Genomic DNA, 14,950 nt, shown 5'->3' on the forward strand with positions numbered 1-14,950 from the left:
GGGATTCAAATCTGAGCGGCTGAGCTGTTAACCCGCAGTCTCTCCTCCTTCTCTGTGGTCTGAATTCATTCATTTTTTTTTTTCCTGAGATGTTATTGAGTGCCTGGCCAGACACTAGGCAGGGTGCTAAGAATACAGACAGAGCAGCTGAGGTCTCTGCTCTTAAGGAGCTTAGACTTTAGTGCCACAGACAGTGGTAGACATGAGCTGTCACATCTCCTGCAAAAGAGTGCAGGGGAGACGAGGAGGAGGAGGAGCCCCAGATCTGCCCAGCGGTCCAAGGAGGTATCACTGAGGAAGTGGTGAAAGATGGGAAGCACAGAATGTCTACAAGGGAGCATCTTGTTGCCCTCCAGATGTGCAGGAAACCTTATTCTTCATCAAGTATTTCTAAGTAGGATGAACTTCTGCTGGTGAGAAGCAGATGGGCAACAGTGAGCCATTATGAAATCAGTGGGCACTGGAGGTAATAAGCGCCCATTTCCCTGCCCTCTTTGTTCCTGTCCTCCTGATTTCACCTGTGAGCTTGTGGGTAAAGCAGAGGTACCTTTACCAGAACACACTGGTCTTGTTTTACCCTGCAGAGCATGCAAACATGGGACTGGAGGTGAGGGGAGAGAAGGGAAGTTTGTGCCAGGATTTCTTTGGAGGAGGTGGCGGAGGATGTTAGAGCGAAGAGACAGCCTCAGAGAAGCAGTGAGGCAGGGTCCAGCCTCCAAGAGTCACCTGAACTCTGGAATGAAGACCGTTAGGGGGACCTTTGTTCCACCTCTGAGGCACTGGGATGCTTATGAAAGCATTTGGCTGCCCTCTAGAAATTGGGCCTCTTGCCTGGCTTTCTGCTCGTAACTTCAGATCCTGTCTCAGCCGCAGAACAGAGGCTGGGTCACAGGTGGCACCAGGAAGTGCCTCTCCAGTCACATCGTCCCCTTAATCCCCTTCACCCCTGTCAGTCCTGTGTTGCTCTAGAAGCTTTGCAAAGGAATTGTTAGAGAAGTTTGGTAACTTGACCCTACTCTGCCCTCTGACCTCAAGAAAGCACCTCCTCCTGTTTGTGCGTCAAAGCACTTCCTCCTCCTGTGTGTGCATACTGCGCCTTCTAAGGGGGTGGGGCGGCAGCACAAATTAGATGTTGGCAGAAGAGGCAAAATGACAGAACTGAGAGGAGCAAGTGAGAAATGTTTAGCAAACTGTCAGCTTCTCTGCAGGGCTCTGAGGACCAGGCCAGGGCTGGGATTTGGTGATGATGTTGCTGCTTGGGTTTATCTACAATGAGGGCTTTTTCTTAAAAGCTCTGTGGCTTCAAAGCTCTTACTGCATTTATCCCTACCATGCCCCTCTGTGGTCAGACAGGGCTGAGGGTGGCCTTATCCCTCCTCACTTTAAAAATGATTAGATACTGTGGGGTAGGAGGCCAGAGCCCATGCCGGCTCTGGACCCCTATTCTCAGACCAGTGCTGAGCCACACCCTCAGAGCCCTCAGCCTCCCTGCCAGGATTCTCCCTCATGCCGTGGCTGTCTCTTCTCTTGGCTACAGTAGATTCTGCTCCCAGTCCCAGGGATCTGGTTTTGACTCCCTGTCTCACAAAGCTAATTAATAGTTAAATTCTGCTCCTTCTTACATAATATCTCCTGCTTCTGTTTTCTGTTTTCCCTGCCTCTCCAGCGTCTTTTCTCTCCTAAGCTATTCTAAACTGAACTCTCTGCTTTTCTATCCTCCATCCTATGCTCTCAGCCCTCCTCAGCATGATTGCTGGCCAGAGTGGCCAGTGCCGCAGGGACCAGGTGGAAGTTGTTACTGGGAGAGCCAGCCCCTCAGAAGTCCTTCTAGGGATGGGACTGGGCAGGGGTAGGAAGGGCACAGAGGCCACAGAAAAGTAGACAACTTGAGGCTGGCTTTTCCCTGTCACTTCCCAGGCAAGCAAAAAGCTGCCTGAATAGAGGGAGTAAAATCTTTAATAACAGCCCGGGGCCAAGGCGAGATGCTGGGAGGAGGCACCTGGCTGGCTCTCAGCAGGCCTGAGAGGGAAATTCCTCCAGGAAAGGTCCTCCAGGGGTTGGTACAGGGCTGGGCCTTCGCTCTGGGATTCAGAAACCAGTGGTGTTTCTAAATGGTACAGAGACAGTACAGGCCATTAGGTTTCCCTCCCTGAATGCAGGGCCTTCCTGCTGACCTCCCAGATGTCCCCCACCAATGCCTAGTCACATCTGTATGTAGTCTCTATTAGGTCAATTCTCTATCATCATCTCATTTCCCTTAGCCCTGACTTCTTGCGCACACTCCACTGTCTCTCCCTGTCAGGGAAATAAAGACAGCTATGCTTGGTACACGTACTCCAGATGTATGAGAATAAAAGAAAACTTCTGCAGTCTCTGGGTCAGCAAGCCTGCTCTGCAAAGAGAAAGGTTTTCATGTTTTGTTTCCAAGATGGAATGACTGCAAAGGAAAAATGGAAGAAATAATTTAATAGTATACTTCTTATGGTATATGGACAATGAAATACATTGTAAATTTGATCAGGAACCATAAAGATAGAAAAGCATTGTGTGTTCCTTTTGAACCCTGAGTAGCCTTTTTGAGCTCCTGTTTCTTGGGTGTACAGGTCTTCTTGAGGTGTCAGCCTGGACTCCATGGGAAGAGATGTATTTAGCCTCTTGTTGAGGGGTCTCAGGGATCGCTGCACAGGCCTGGTGAGTGTCACCAATGAACCTCTTTAGCTTGGAGAGTTATTTGAACTTCAAAGCTAGAAGAAACTTGAGACAGCATTTAGCTCGGGTCTCTTTTTAATCCCTGCCCTGATCTGAAAAACATAAAAGCAAATAAACAGAAAACCCCTCATGCCTGCTTTTACTGCTGCTTGAAATTGCAAAATCAATATGATGTCTAGAAACAAATTAAAATAAATGAATAAGGTGTTGCTTTATTTTGAGCAGCCCACATCATGTCCTCCTCACTCCTTCCCAGGGCGCTGATTGCCATCCTGAGGTGTGTGTCCCATCCTTGAAAATTGCTGACCCAGCCCACATCTTATTTTATAATTGAGGTGCCAAGAGCAGGGAAGGGCCAGAACCCAGCTTGGGTCTCCTCAGTCCCAGTCCTGCCTTCTTTTTTATTATTATTATTTGAGACCGAATCTCACTCTGTCTCCCAGGCTGGAGTGCAGTGGTACAATCTCGGCTCACTGCAACCTCCACCTCCCAGATTCAAGTGATTCTCCTGCTTCAGCCTCCTGAGTAGCTGGGATTACAGGCGCCTGCCACCATGCCCGGCTAATTTTTGTATTTTTAGTAGAGACGGGGTTTCACCTGCATTCTTTACCCCTGCTCTTGGGGACAGTTCCCAAGCAACCGAGTATTTATGAGAATCGTGTGCAGACAATAGCCAGTCAGCGTGTGTTGCAGGAAGGCAGCACATTAGCGATAGGAAATGCAGTAAGTACAGAATGGGCACAAATGGCCAGGTAATGGAAAGTGTGGTGATTAGAGGTTTTCTGTTTTGTTCTTGGTGGAATTGACTCATTGTCCTCTCTGTCTTGCTTTTGTCATTATTTACTCCAATGCTCTGTCCTTACCCTGGGTTCTTCTGAGCCCAGCTGCAGAGAGACCAGTAAAGACTGATCCAATGGCTGCTGCTATGAAGGAAGCAAATAGTTATTAACAGATACATACATGTCAATACTGTGTTTTTCAAAATAACCATTCTCTTATGCAGAGAGACAGTTTTCCACAGCACCTTTCTACTTCTCTGTGTATTTGCTTACTGCTACCAGATGGCTAGCTCTAAGTGTCAGATTTGCCCAAAATAGAGACAGTAGAGCTGTAATAAGTTGAAAACTCAGGTAAAATACATTCTGTAGTTTTAAAAGAGTATATTAACAACATGCTTTTAACTATGTAAAAGCATATATATAAACACACATACAAGATTTTATCAATCCTGACATGATTAGTTTTAAACTGAATTTTAAATTGAATGCTCCATTAAGAAAGAAAAATGCTCTCAATATATTGTAAGATACCACTGATTGTAAGACATGTCCCAGTGTCAGAGTTTTTGGGAAAATGTATGTCTTAGAGTGAATAGAAGATGCGATATAAGTAGGATGGAAAGATATAAAACAAAATATTAATAGTCATCTCCCTGGGTATTTTGACCAATTGTGGGTAATTGTTAATTTTCTTCTCTTCCAAATTTTCCATAAAAAGATTATTGCTGGGCAAGGTGGCTCATGCCTGTAATCTCAACAAGGTGGCCAAGGTGGGTAGATCGCTTGAGCCCAGGAGTTCAAGACCAGCTTGGGCAACTGGCAGACCTCATCTCTACAAGAAATACAAAAATTAACTGCATGTGGTGGTGTTCACCTATAGTATGTACCTATAGTCCCAGCTACTCAGGAGGCTGAGGTGGGAGGATCACTTGAGCCCCAGGAGGTCAAGGCTGCAGTGAGCCGAGATCACCCCACTGCACTTCAGCCTGGGCGACAGAGTGAGACCCTGTCTCAAAAAAAAAAAAAGATTATTATCATTTTGATAATCATAAAATAAAACAGCATGATCTCCGGGTTAGATCATCATTTATTTACATATCTTCTTTAGACCTGAGTGTCTTAGAAAGGGATGGTTTTATGTTCTTGCAAATATTCAATCTATAGGGAGGCTTCCAACTTGAAGGTAAGTGAGTAGAATGTCCCCTGGGATGGCTGTTACCATTTTGTTTTTTATGATTAGACCAATAAAAGCTTTCAGCCTTGCCCTCAAGACTCCCCTTTCCTGGAATAATAAGACCACTTTTCAGGCAACGATAGTCTAATGCCACAGATTAGGCTGAGGACAATTTTCAAGTCGTAGCTATTTGACTACTCCCTCCCTCTCCTATGGGAGCCTCTCTCCTATCTTGTAGACCCAGGGGCAGGGAGGTGACATAGGTGGAATCAGAAGCAATCTCATCAGACAGGTGGCTCTGTCATTAGGAGAGTTTGGCCTTCATCGTCTGCATTCTTACCAGTGTGATGGTGACATTTGAGAACCTGTAGTCACCTTCTCTCCAAAGTTAGTGGAATTAGAATTGTTCTGCTGCTGAAAAGGTGGGTCAGAGGGGGAAAGAAAAGATGGATAAGTGTAACCTGAGTGGATATGTGGATAAGAAGAGATTAGTCAAATTGGCTGCTTCCATACTTCCTGGTTCCCTTTACTGCATCCTTTTCCACAGATCACGTACATGGGGCTGTGTAATGAAATCCCCAGGGCATTCTCTGATGGGCATACCTAGAAAGCACATCCTTCTTTTCTAGCACCAGTGACACCATTTACATGTATAGGAGTCCTCTTATTGGAAGCTATTCTATAAAGCACTTGGTTTGTCCCTCTCTTTCCCATAGCTCTGGGCTGTGCACTTGTATGTGTGGCTGCTTGGTGCCTCTTTTCCTCTTGCCCTGAAATCCCATGAAACCACACCTTGTTGGCAAGTCATATATCATTAGCAGGATGCCTTGCTCCGAATGGATTATTTCCCTGCTGGGTTAACAGCACCTACATTGGAATTGAGATTCTTGGATAGCACAGTGGTATTTGCAAATAAATGTTTTGCATTGTGATGCTACAACAAATGGATTTTGCTTGGAAGACATATCACATTCCAATGAGAGGTTGACACAGGGCTATCATAGGGAGGCTTTATTATATTTATGTATTTGTCATGTCTTCTCTAAAGTCAAACAAGGTAAACATCATGCCAAATGGGTTTCCTTGTTTTTTGTTTTTTTGAGACAGAATCTCACTCTGTCACCCAGGCTGGAGTACAATTGCGCTATCTCGGCTCACTAGAACCTCCGCCTCCTGGGTTCAAGCGATTCTCCTGCCTCAGCCTGCCGAGCAGCTGAGATTACAGGCGCCCGCCACCATGCCCAGCTAATTTTTGTATTTTTGTTAGAGACGGGGTTTCACCATGTTGGTCAGGCTGGTCTCAAGCTCCTGACCTCGTGATCCGCCCGCCTCAGCCTCCCAAAGTGCTGGGATTACAGGGGTGAGTCACTGTGCCTGGCCGGGTTTTTTTAATGTATAAATCTTCATGCCAGAGTCAAAGCAGGACAGGGGACTAGAGTGCGAGAGAAAGGTCATTCCTCCAGCATATTCTAGAGGGAATATCTATATTTTTAAACATCTTGCTGCCTTCATAATTGGTTTTCCTTTTTTAGAACTTAAATATATATTGTGCCTTCCCCCCGCCCCCAAAAAAAGAAATTTTGGCAACAAGAATAAGTTTTAGAAAAATATATATAAATCATAATTCAAAAATAATTGCAAATTAAATCATACCGATTTATAAGTATGCTAAGTGTCAAGCTTTTAAAAAGTGTACATTTTAATTAGATGTTGTTGTTCAATCTTGTGTCTTCCATTCTCTCAAATCTGCGTCCAGCTCTTAACGTTTTTGATTATCCACCCTTCCCTTAGTAGCTAATACATCCACTTGTTTTAAAGGGTCTGTACTTCTCAGTTTGCTTGCACTTTTTTTTACCTGGGTCTTCTAAAACGTATCATGTTTTCAACCCACTTTTTCTAGAATTCTCATTTGTGCTTATGTCATACCTTGTTCTTAATGCTTCAGCTCAACTTTCTCTCTTAGGAAGTATGGATTTATTCTTAGCATTACTTCTGCTTCTTTGAAGAGAAAGTCATATTAGCCGTGTTATATTTAATCCTCTTTTTATCCCCAGCTTTTTAGTTTTAATCTTTCTCTCTCTTATTCCTGATTATATTTTGTATTACTAAAACCTTTTTGATTGGATGTTACTTCAGCCCGTCTTTTATTGGTGCATGTTCTTAAACACTGGCTCATCTTGACTCATGAATGCCTAGTTCTGTTTCAATTTCTTCAAACATCTTCGTTCAGATGGTGTACCCTAGAGTGACAGTGGCAGTCTTTTCAGACACATCCTAGCACAAATGGATTTAAGGCCCCTTTGCAAACCACATTACTTCTATATAGGCCAAATAGCAACCACAGGGAAACTTTATAATCAGAAGATCTGGATAATTCATTATCTTGGATCTGCTGCTGATGGAGTTTAGGGAAATCACATGACCTCTCAACCCCATTTTTAAAATTTATTAAAGAGAGGCATTGAATAAGTTAATGATTTCCAAAGTGTTTCAAAGCCTTGGGAGTCGATAGGGAAGTATTGAGGAATTAGAGGAGAGAAAGGGCATTTCTTTCAACTCTTACATATTGGGTTCCCTCAGATTCGATTTGAAAAAGGTTTCATAGCACTTTTAAAAAGAATCTAAAAACCTGACATTTTCCCAGGTTTTTGGATTCTGTGAGCCAGTGGGATTTTAAGATTGGCCAGTATATGGAAGAGGTACACATACCAGTCCTGTCTGCCAGATGTAAAGACATGAAATGAGGCGAATACCATCTATCACTGTAATTACAACACTAAAAAAAAAGAAGGATATAAATTAAACAAAAACCCCCAAAAAACAAAAACAGCTCTTTAAACAGCTGTAGCACCGTAACTACTCACATCTTATTCTGGTGGAGCCCTGCTCTGGGCCAGCCCAGGATTGAAGGAGAGGTTATCAGCAGCTATTGGAAAAGGTACTTTCTGCAGCCCTGTTCATCAGAAAACAGTCATGAATCATGTGTTTATTATACAGTGGGGACCGAAAAGAGCTTGCAGAGTTGTTTGAGATGTTGATTTCATTTAGTTAATTTTAAAAATTTCTTTTGGTTTTTCACAATATTCATAGATTTGGTTAGGTTTTAGGCAGGCATTGTTCCAGAATTAGCATATGAAAACATTCACATTTCATCCTATTTGAATCTGTCATCCTCATCAAGATCTGAATATTTTAAGCAAGGTACCTCCATAAGAAGTTTCCCAGCCTTGACGATTACATCTAGAAGAAAAAGCACAATGAGAGGGTGAATACACTAGTGGCTCAGTAATGCTGGTAAAGGAATGGATGTAAAGTGCTATCAGAATTGGACTCAGTCAGGGAGATTGAGCCAATTTTCAGATCATGTAATGTGGATTTGATATGATGGAAAGACATCAGATCCCATTAGACCACATATGGATTTGCTTGGAAGTTAAATGGAGCCTCATTGGTCTTTGGAGAGGAAAAGCTATTGGTCATTTTCAAAGTTTATAATATACTTGCGTGCTCGTTGACATTTAAGACCCCCTACATTGCTCTAAAAAATTGAAAAGCATTCTAGAGTACTTAATTTTATCAGAAGATTGTTTATTAACATATTGTATTAGTATATAATTAACATATTCAAGAACTTCTACTTTTGCTGCAATGACATCGAGGCATTACTGTATCAGCTAATATAGATATATATGTATCAGGATGTTGAAACTTTTATAATCCATTGATGATAGTTAGGCAACTTGGTTGCAAACAACATAAAGTTACTCTGATTAACTTAAGCCAAGGAGGAATTGATTAGAAGAGAATCAGGTTACTCACAGTTGAATGAGAAAGCTGGGGATCCAAGCTCAGGCAGAAATTAGGGGAGAACAAGGGCACAGCCACAATCTTTTCCCAAAATGGTCTGGTTAAGCCATTGCTGCCATTGGTACCAGCATCTCCAGCCTCTCAATCTGGTGTGGCATTTAAGCCAGTTGATCCTGTGCCTCTGGGTCACCCCACAGTGTTCTGAAACCGTACTGAGCCTATGACTGGTTATACTCCTTAGTGTCAGTGGGGAAGGGAGTGGGATGTGGTGGCAAGTTTGTCCCCTTTCAAGCTGAGTAATGAACCAAGAGACCTGAGTACAGTGGTCTCAGGCCTGGTTCCAATTAGCTAAGTGATATGGGGCAGATTGCTCTCTCCTGGGCCTGTCTGTCCTCATCTATAAAGAGAGAGGATTTTGATGACAATGTCAGCCCCATGGCTCTATGACCAGAGTCTTCCTTCTAGGAATAAAATAAAAATATAAATAAGATAATAGAAGCAGATGGATCTCTAATACATGCCTTTTAGTTAGAGTATGATAAGCTGAAGCCATCTGAAATACAGATATGGGAAAGCTGAATTTAAGAACTGTTGTTATAAAGTAGTAATTGCATAGCAGAGTATCAGACTGAATATGGACTTGGGAGTCAGCTACATCTTGCTTCAAGTGTTGCTTCCACAGCTCTATCCCATACTTGTGGAGTGACTTGGGGAAAAGTTCTGAGACTTGTTTCCTCATCTGGAATGTGGAGTATTACTACTTGACTTGTGCTGTTGATGTGAAGATTAAATGAGGCAACATGCATAAAAGTGCCTGGTACTTAGGAAGTATTCTGCAAAGGTTATTACTTCCCTTCCCAGATGCCTGGGGATCTGCTTCTGTAGTACTGCTCTCTAATTCTCTCCCTTGAGTACAGGGAATTAAATGGTAATTTAATGAGCATTTGCCCAAGATAAGGCACAGTTCTAGGCTTTGGGCCAGGCCCTGTGTGGAATATAAAGAAAAATCAGAGTTTGCAGTTGAGCCATAGAGATCACAGGCCAACATTTCCCTGTGCCATACTTTCTGAATTCAGATCAGGAGCACCGTGGGATTAAGAGTTGCAGCCTACACAATAACAAACTTAGCAGTTATGTTTTTGTCATTGTTGTTGCTTTACATTTTTATTGTAAAATGAAATATGGGTGATCATATAAAACAAGTATATAGCCTATTGAATTATTTTAAAGCAATAGTTTGCATAGATAGATGACAAATATGAAAGATGCTTTGGGTGCGTGTGTGTGTGTGTGTTTTTGTTTTTTTTGTTTTTTTTTTTTTGAGACAGAGTCTTGCTCTGTCACCCAGGCAGTGTAATCTCAGTGTAATTACAGTGGTGTAATTACAGTGGTGTAATCTCAGCTCACTGCAACCTCTGCTCCAGGGTTCAAGCAATTCTCCTGCCTCAGCCTCCCAAGTACCTGGGACTACAGGCAAGCACCACCACGCCTGGCTAATTTTTGTATTTTTAGTAGAGACGGGTTTTCACCATGTTGGCCAGGCTGGTCTGAAACACCTGACCTCAGGTGATCCGCCCACCTCAGCCTGCCAAAGTGCTGATATTACAGGCATGAGCCACTGCACCTGGCCTGTTGTTGTTGTTTTTTTTTTTTTATCACACATTAACATAGGAATCTTTGTGCTGTAGCCAAATGTTTATACAAATTAATGTCATGTTTCCCTTATATATTTATAAAATTAATACTTTTTAAATGCAAAGATAAAATTTATAATGTCCTATGTATGATATTGTTTAGTTGTGGAACACTCATGAATGACTTAGAGTTTCAAAATTCATAAACTTGAACTTAATTTTTTTAGTTCCTAGACTATGGGAGAGAACGTACTAAACACACTTGCCAAGGATGTGAATTATGACCTTTGTTCGTTAATTTTCTTCTTTCCGTGAAACCTTGACTCCCTTGGGACAGCGAAATTGGTCAAACCCATCTCACTGAACTGAGTCATAATGAATGCATCTGTTTCTAACCTTTCCTGGCTTCCTCTGACTTAGTGAACAAGGAGAGAGCTAAATCCTGAATCTTCTTTAGTGTCCCTGCTTTTCCTTCCTTAACAAGCCGCAAATCATTTGCTTTTTCTTAAATAAGCCTTGTGCCTCTACTTCTTTGTTCTCCTTTCATTTGCACAGGCCATGCAGGACGCGTTGGCAGACCTTCCAGAATGGTATGGAATAAAAGGCATGCAAGCCCACTGGATCGGGGACTGTGTGGGCTGCCACCTGGATTTCACATTAAAGGTGATTAAGTAATAGCAGCTCCAGCAATTCATGATCACAAATCTCCTCTACATTTGGGACTCATTGAGTAAACCAGCAACTTGGGACTCCACAGCACCACAGTCCAAACATGTACAATTTTAAATTTTCTAGTAGCCACATTTTTTAAAAGTGCAAAGAACAGGTGAAATGAATTTCAATAACATATTTTATTTAACCCATTACAACCAAAATGATTCCATTTCAAGATGGGCTCAATAAAAAATGATTTATTAAAGAAAGAGTTTACATTTTAGTACAGTCTTTGAAATCTGTGTTCTACATTTATAGTACACATTAGCCATATTTCAAGTGCTATGATTCATAGCCACATATTGCTACTGGCTACCATATTGGACAGCACAGACACAGAGGGTCTTCAGGGGTCCATGAACTCCCTGAAATTTTATGTGCAAAATGTTTGGGCATTTTCCTGAGCAATGGGTCCATTACTCTCACTGTAGTCTCAAAGGGGTTCATGTCACAAAGCAGATTAAAAGCCAGGGAAGCAGAAGCTAACTGTGACATCATTTCAAAACTAGATAGACTTAGAGCTTAGGGATTGTGTTTGAAACTGCTGTGGAAACAGTGCTGAAAGGTCACAACATAAGGCCCACCTATTCTAGAAGGGATCCCTAAAACTTCTCTGTCTCTGCTGACTAGAGAGTTGTTCTATTGATATTTTTTTAACCTGGGCATTCTTTTTTTATCCTTCTGATTTCTCCTTCTGTCATCAAGACTTTTCTGCTCTGTTCATTTAGCATCAAACCTGCCCTCACTTTCATCCCTGTCAAAACCTTTAGGAGGAGGAAGCAGCAGCTGAGACAAAGTTGGCCTTCCTTTCTAGACTCTTGCCTGCTGACAACCATACCTGGTGTCTGCAAGCACCTGCCGCTTGCCACTCAGCTCATAATTCCCTGTGCAGCCTCCTCACAAAAGCGATCCAACTTACTCCAACTGCAAACATGGAAAGCCTCCCATAAGGGAGTGTGTACTTTGGAAACATTTCGATAACAAATCCTGGACTGAGCTTTTCCTCTTACCGCTTTCCCAAGAAGGTGGCGAGAGTTCTGAAATTCAGTCCTGCTGTGACTTGTGTTTAAATCTGCAAGGCCGTCTCTTTCAGGGCCTTTGCATTTGCCTGAGTCTGGTCCTCATGTTGAAGGCCTTTGCTTCTTAACTAGCATTCGGTGTGGGTCTCTGGTCCTGCCAGCTACTGTGTGTGGAATATCTTCTACACTTTCTTCTTTGCCCAACATTTTACTGTGAACATGTTTTTATCTCCATTCCTGGAACCACCTGAAAATAAGATGGGGCAACATAGTGTCTCAGGAAGGAAGCATCTCAGTCCTACAGGGTAGGCCACATCTATGCCTCTGTGTCCCCAATTCTGGCTCCATAGGTGACACCTAATTGGCAGTTAGGCCAAGTGGTAGACTGTCTTTTAGTTCATCATTGGCACTCTGTCAATGTGTTTGAATAAATGCATGAAGGAAGTAGCACCTGTCCACTCTGTGTCCTCCATGTCTGTCACATTAATTGGCACTCAGTGGATGGCTAATGTGTGCCTCTTCCTTAAAAGGCATTTTAACCAGCTCTAGGGACTCATAGTCATGAACTCAGCTCAGGCCATCCTTTCTCTCTTCAAAACAGTAATAACCTTGGCGCCTGCTTTTCTTGTTAGAAAAGTAGATGCCTTTTTTTTTTTTTTACTCTACCCTTATATCCTTGAAGAAAATATAGCTTCTTTCTCAGAACACAAACACTATAACACTAATAGTTATTTTTGATTTGTAAACAAAGGAGCCAGAAAAACCAGGAAAGTATCTTTCTGAGCATTCTTGGACCACCTTCAACTTGGGAATGCCTGCATGCCTGGTGTGGGCAAGTGGTAGGGGGTGTTTCTGAAAGAGAAACTGTGATCCTCTTCTCAGCTTCTGCCAGGCACCATCTCAATCCCCACACCTCTGGCCCAGTGGTCAGAGCTGTGGTCACTGTTGTGGAATGAGGAGGGAAGGGGAAGGGGATACAGTTAGGGAGCAACACAGCCCAAAGGGAGGACTGAGAAATGACATCACTCTTCTTTCCTACCACCAGGTTCATGGGCAAGCCACGGGAGAAAAGCTGACTGCCTATACGGCCACCCCTGAAGCCATTTATGGCACCTCCCACGTGGCCATCTCGCCCAGCCACAGACTCCTACATGGGCACAGCTCTCTGAAGGAAGCCTTGAGGATGGCCCTTGTCCCTGGCAAAGGTGAGCTGGCAAGTTAACGGCTCAGGTGGTAGGATTGCTACCTTACATTTGGATGGCGCCTCCCAGAGTTCAAGGTCCTTTCCTCTATGTCATCTTGCGTGGGTTGTTCTTTGCCTTAGCCTGATTTTTTATGTTTTTATTTTGAAACATGAGGATGAAAAAGAGCTCTGAAAATATTTTTATTACCCCTGGTTTCTCCATGAGGTACTAGTTTGTCTGTGTCTTGAGCTTCTGATTGAAAGCTCAGCTCTCTCCCTTTCAGTATAACCTAAAGTTCTTTTCTCCTAGTTATAAATTAGGAGAAGATATAGGAATCTATTCTATTAGGAATAGAATCTTCTCGTAATTTATAATTTCTCCATCAACTAAAACTACACTGTCAGAGACCAAAGGGAAGCCAGTAAGAATGAGAGCAAACTTTTCCAACTCAATTTTATTGTTTTAAAGAATTCATGTGGTCATCTGAGCAGTGTCCTGCTCCATACAGATTTTTAACATACCTGCTTTATGAGTGGATCAAGCTGACCTAGAATCTGCATATCAAGTTGTACTTGGTCTGTGAAGATTTGAATATTCTGTGGTTGCAAGCAACAGATTCCATCTCTGACTAACCCAGAGGAAAAGGAGAACACATTGGAAGGCTGTGGGGAAGCCCGTTGCTAGAGGAACAGCTGAAGAGGCAGTCCGAAGGGGGACTTGGAGAGTGCAGCCCCAAGAGTTTGGAGAACAGGAACTCACAGACAGTCCCCTGAGTGCCACTGTCAGTAATTCTGCTCTAACACCGCCTTCAGTGCCTGAAGCACTTGGTTCAAGACTCCTCTCGCAGGGAAAGGTGTTTGACTGCTGTAACTGGGGCCCCCAGCCTCTTTTTTGGCAAAGAGAGGCCAGTCACCTTCCTTGGTAGACCACAAAGATTGTCCCCAGGGAGGGAGGGGGAGCTTTCCAAAACAAACTTGAGGGCTCTTACCAGATAAGGGGATATGAAGCCTGGGTAGGCAAAAAGAAGTCCATTCTAAGTTAGAAATAAGTCTCTGAAGTAATTTAAATATTTCCACAAATATCTCATCCCTATTCTCTTTCATGAACTATAAACTTCAACCCAAAGTATACAATCTGAATTATTGGGGTCTGAAATAGCATTTGACTAAAAAAATGTTTTGGATGATGATATTAAGTTGCCATCTCTGAAATGACCAGAATGAAACATTTCCTAATACTAGGTTGGAGAGATAGACAATGTCATCCCAATTTCTCTCTGCTTAAGACTTTGTTTACTTAGACCATTAAAGCCGGATTCAAATCAGTGAGCACTTTCTAAAGAGCCTGCTGCATGCACTCTTGGTGGGGCATAGATGAGCCATTCCAGTCTTAATTGGATGCCCCAGAGAGGCAGAACAGAGGACAGCCAGATGCATATGCCACTCGCCCCACACAAGGCAGATGTCACCTCTCAGTTTCACCCCTTTGCAATATGTATTGAAATAGAGAAAAGAGTCTTTTGAGTTAAAATTTCTGTGCATGCTTATAAAGCCCAATATAGCTATCTCTCTCAGGTTTATTTTCTTTCCTTGCTCAAAAGAAAAACTGGATATGTTTCAACTGTTTAGTTTAAAGGGAAATCTCATAGTTTTACTCTCATGAGCAATTTGATATTCCTTGAGGGCTATGGTGGCTGAATAATATCTAAAATTGAAAAACTAAAACATGTAAACATCTCTAGCCCTTACATTTTCTCTTATGGCTAATTTGGGGACACAAATGAAAATAAGGTACTATTAATAGGGGAGCTATAATTTGTTAATGAGCTAACAAATTATAGAGGATGGAGTTCCTGAGATGAAAGGCACTGTATAAATTCAAAACATTTTCATATGTAGGAAATGGAGAAATTTTTTTAGTACACGCAAAC

General features: G+C 42.5%; 1 protein-coding gene across 6 annotated transcripts in view; it reads left to right on the top strand.

Moving 5' to 3' along the window:
- LARS2 (leucyl-tRNA synthetase 2, mitochondrial) overlaps positions 1–14,950 on the top strand; it is a 159,835-nt gene that overhangs the window by 74,589 nt on the left and 70,296 nt on the right. For all 6 annotated transcript variants that reach the window (XM_004033987.5, XM_055382177.2, XM_019024629.4 and 3 more), the window contains 2 exons: positions 10,659–10,766; positions 12,882–13,041. In XM_004033987.5, coding sequence (XP_004034035.4) covers positions 10,659–10,766; positions 12,882–13,041 — 268 coding nt within the window. The remainder of the gene's footprint in view (positions 1–10,658; positions 10,767–12,881; positions 13,042–14,950) is intronic.

The sequence above is a fragment of the Gorilla gorilla genome, chromosome 2, assembly GCF_029281585.2.
Source record: "Gorilla gorilla gorilla isolate KB3781 chromosome 2, NHGRI_mGorGor1-v2.1_pri, whole genome shotgun sequence".
Classification (NCBI taxonomy): Eukaryota; Metazoa; Chordata; class Mammalia; order Primates; family Hominidae; genus Gorilla; species Gorilla gorilla.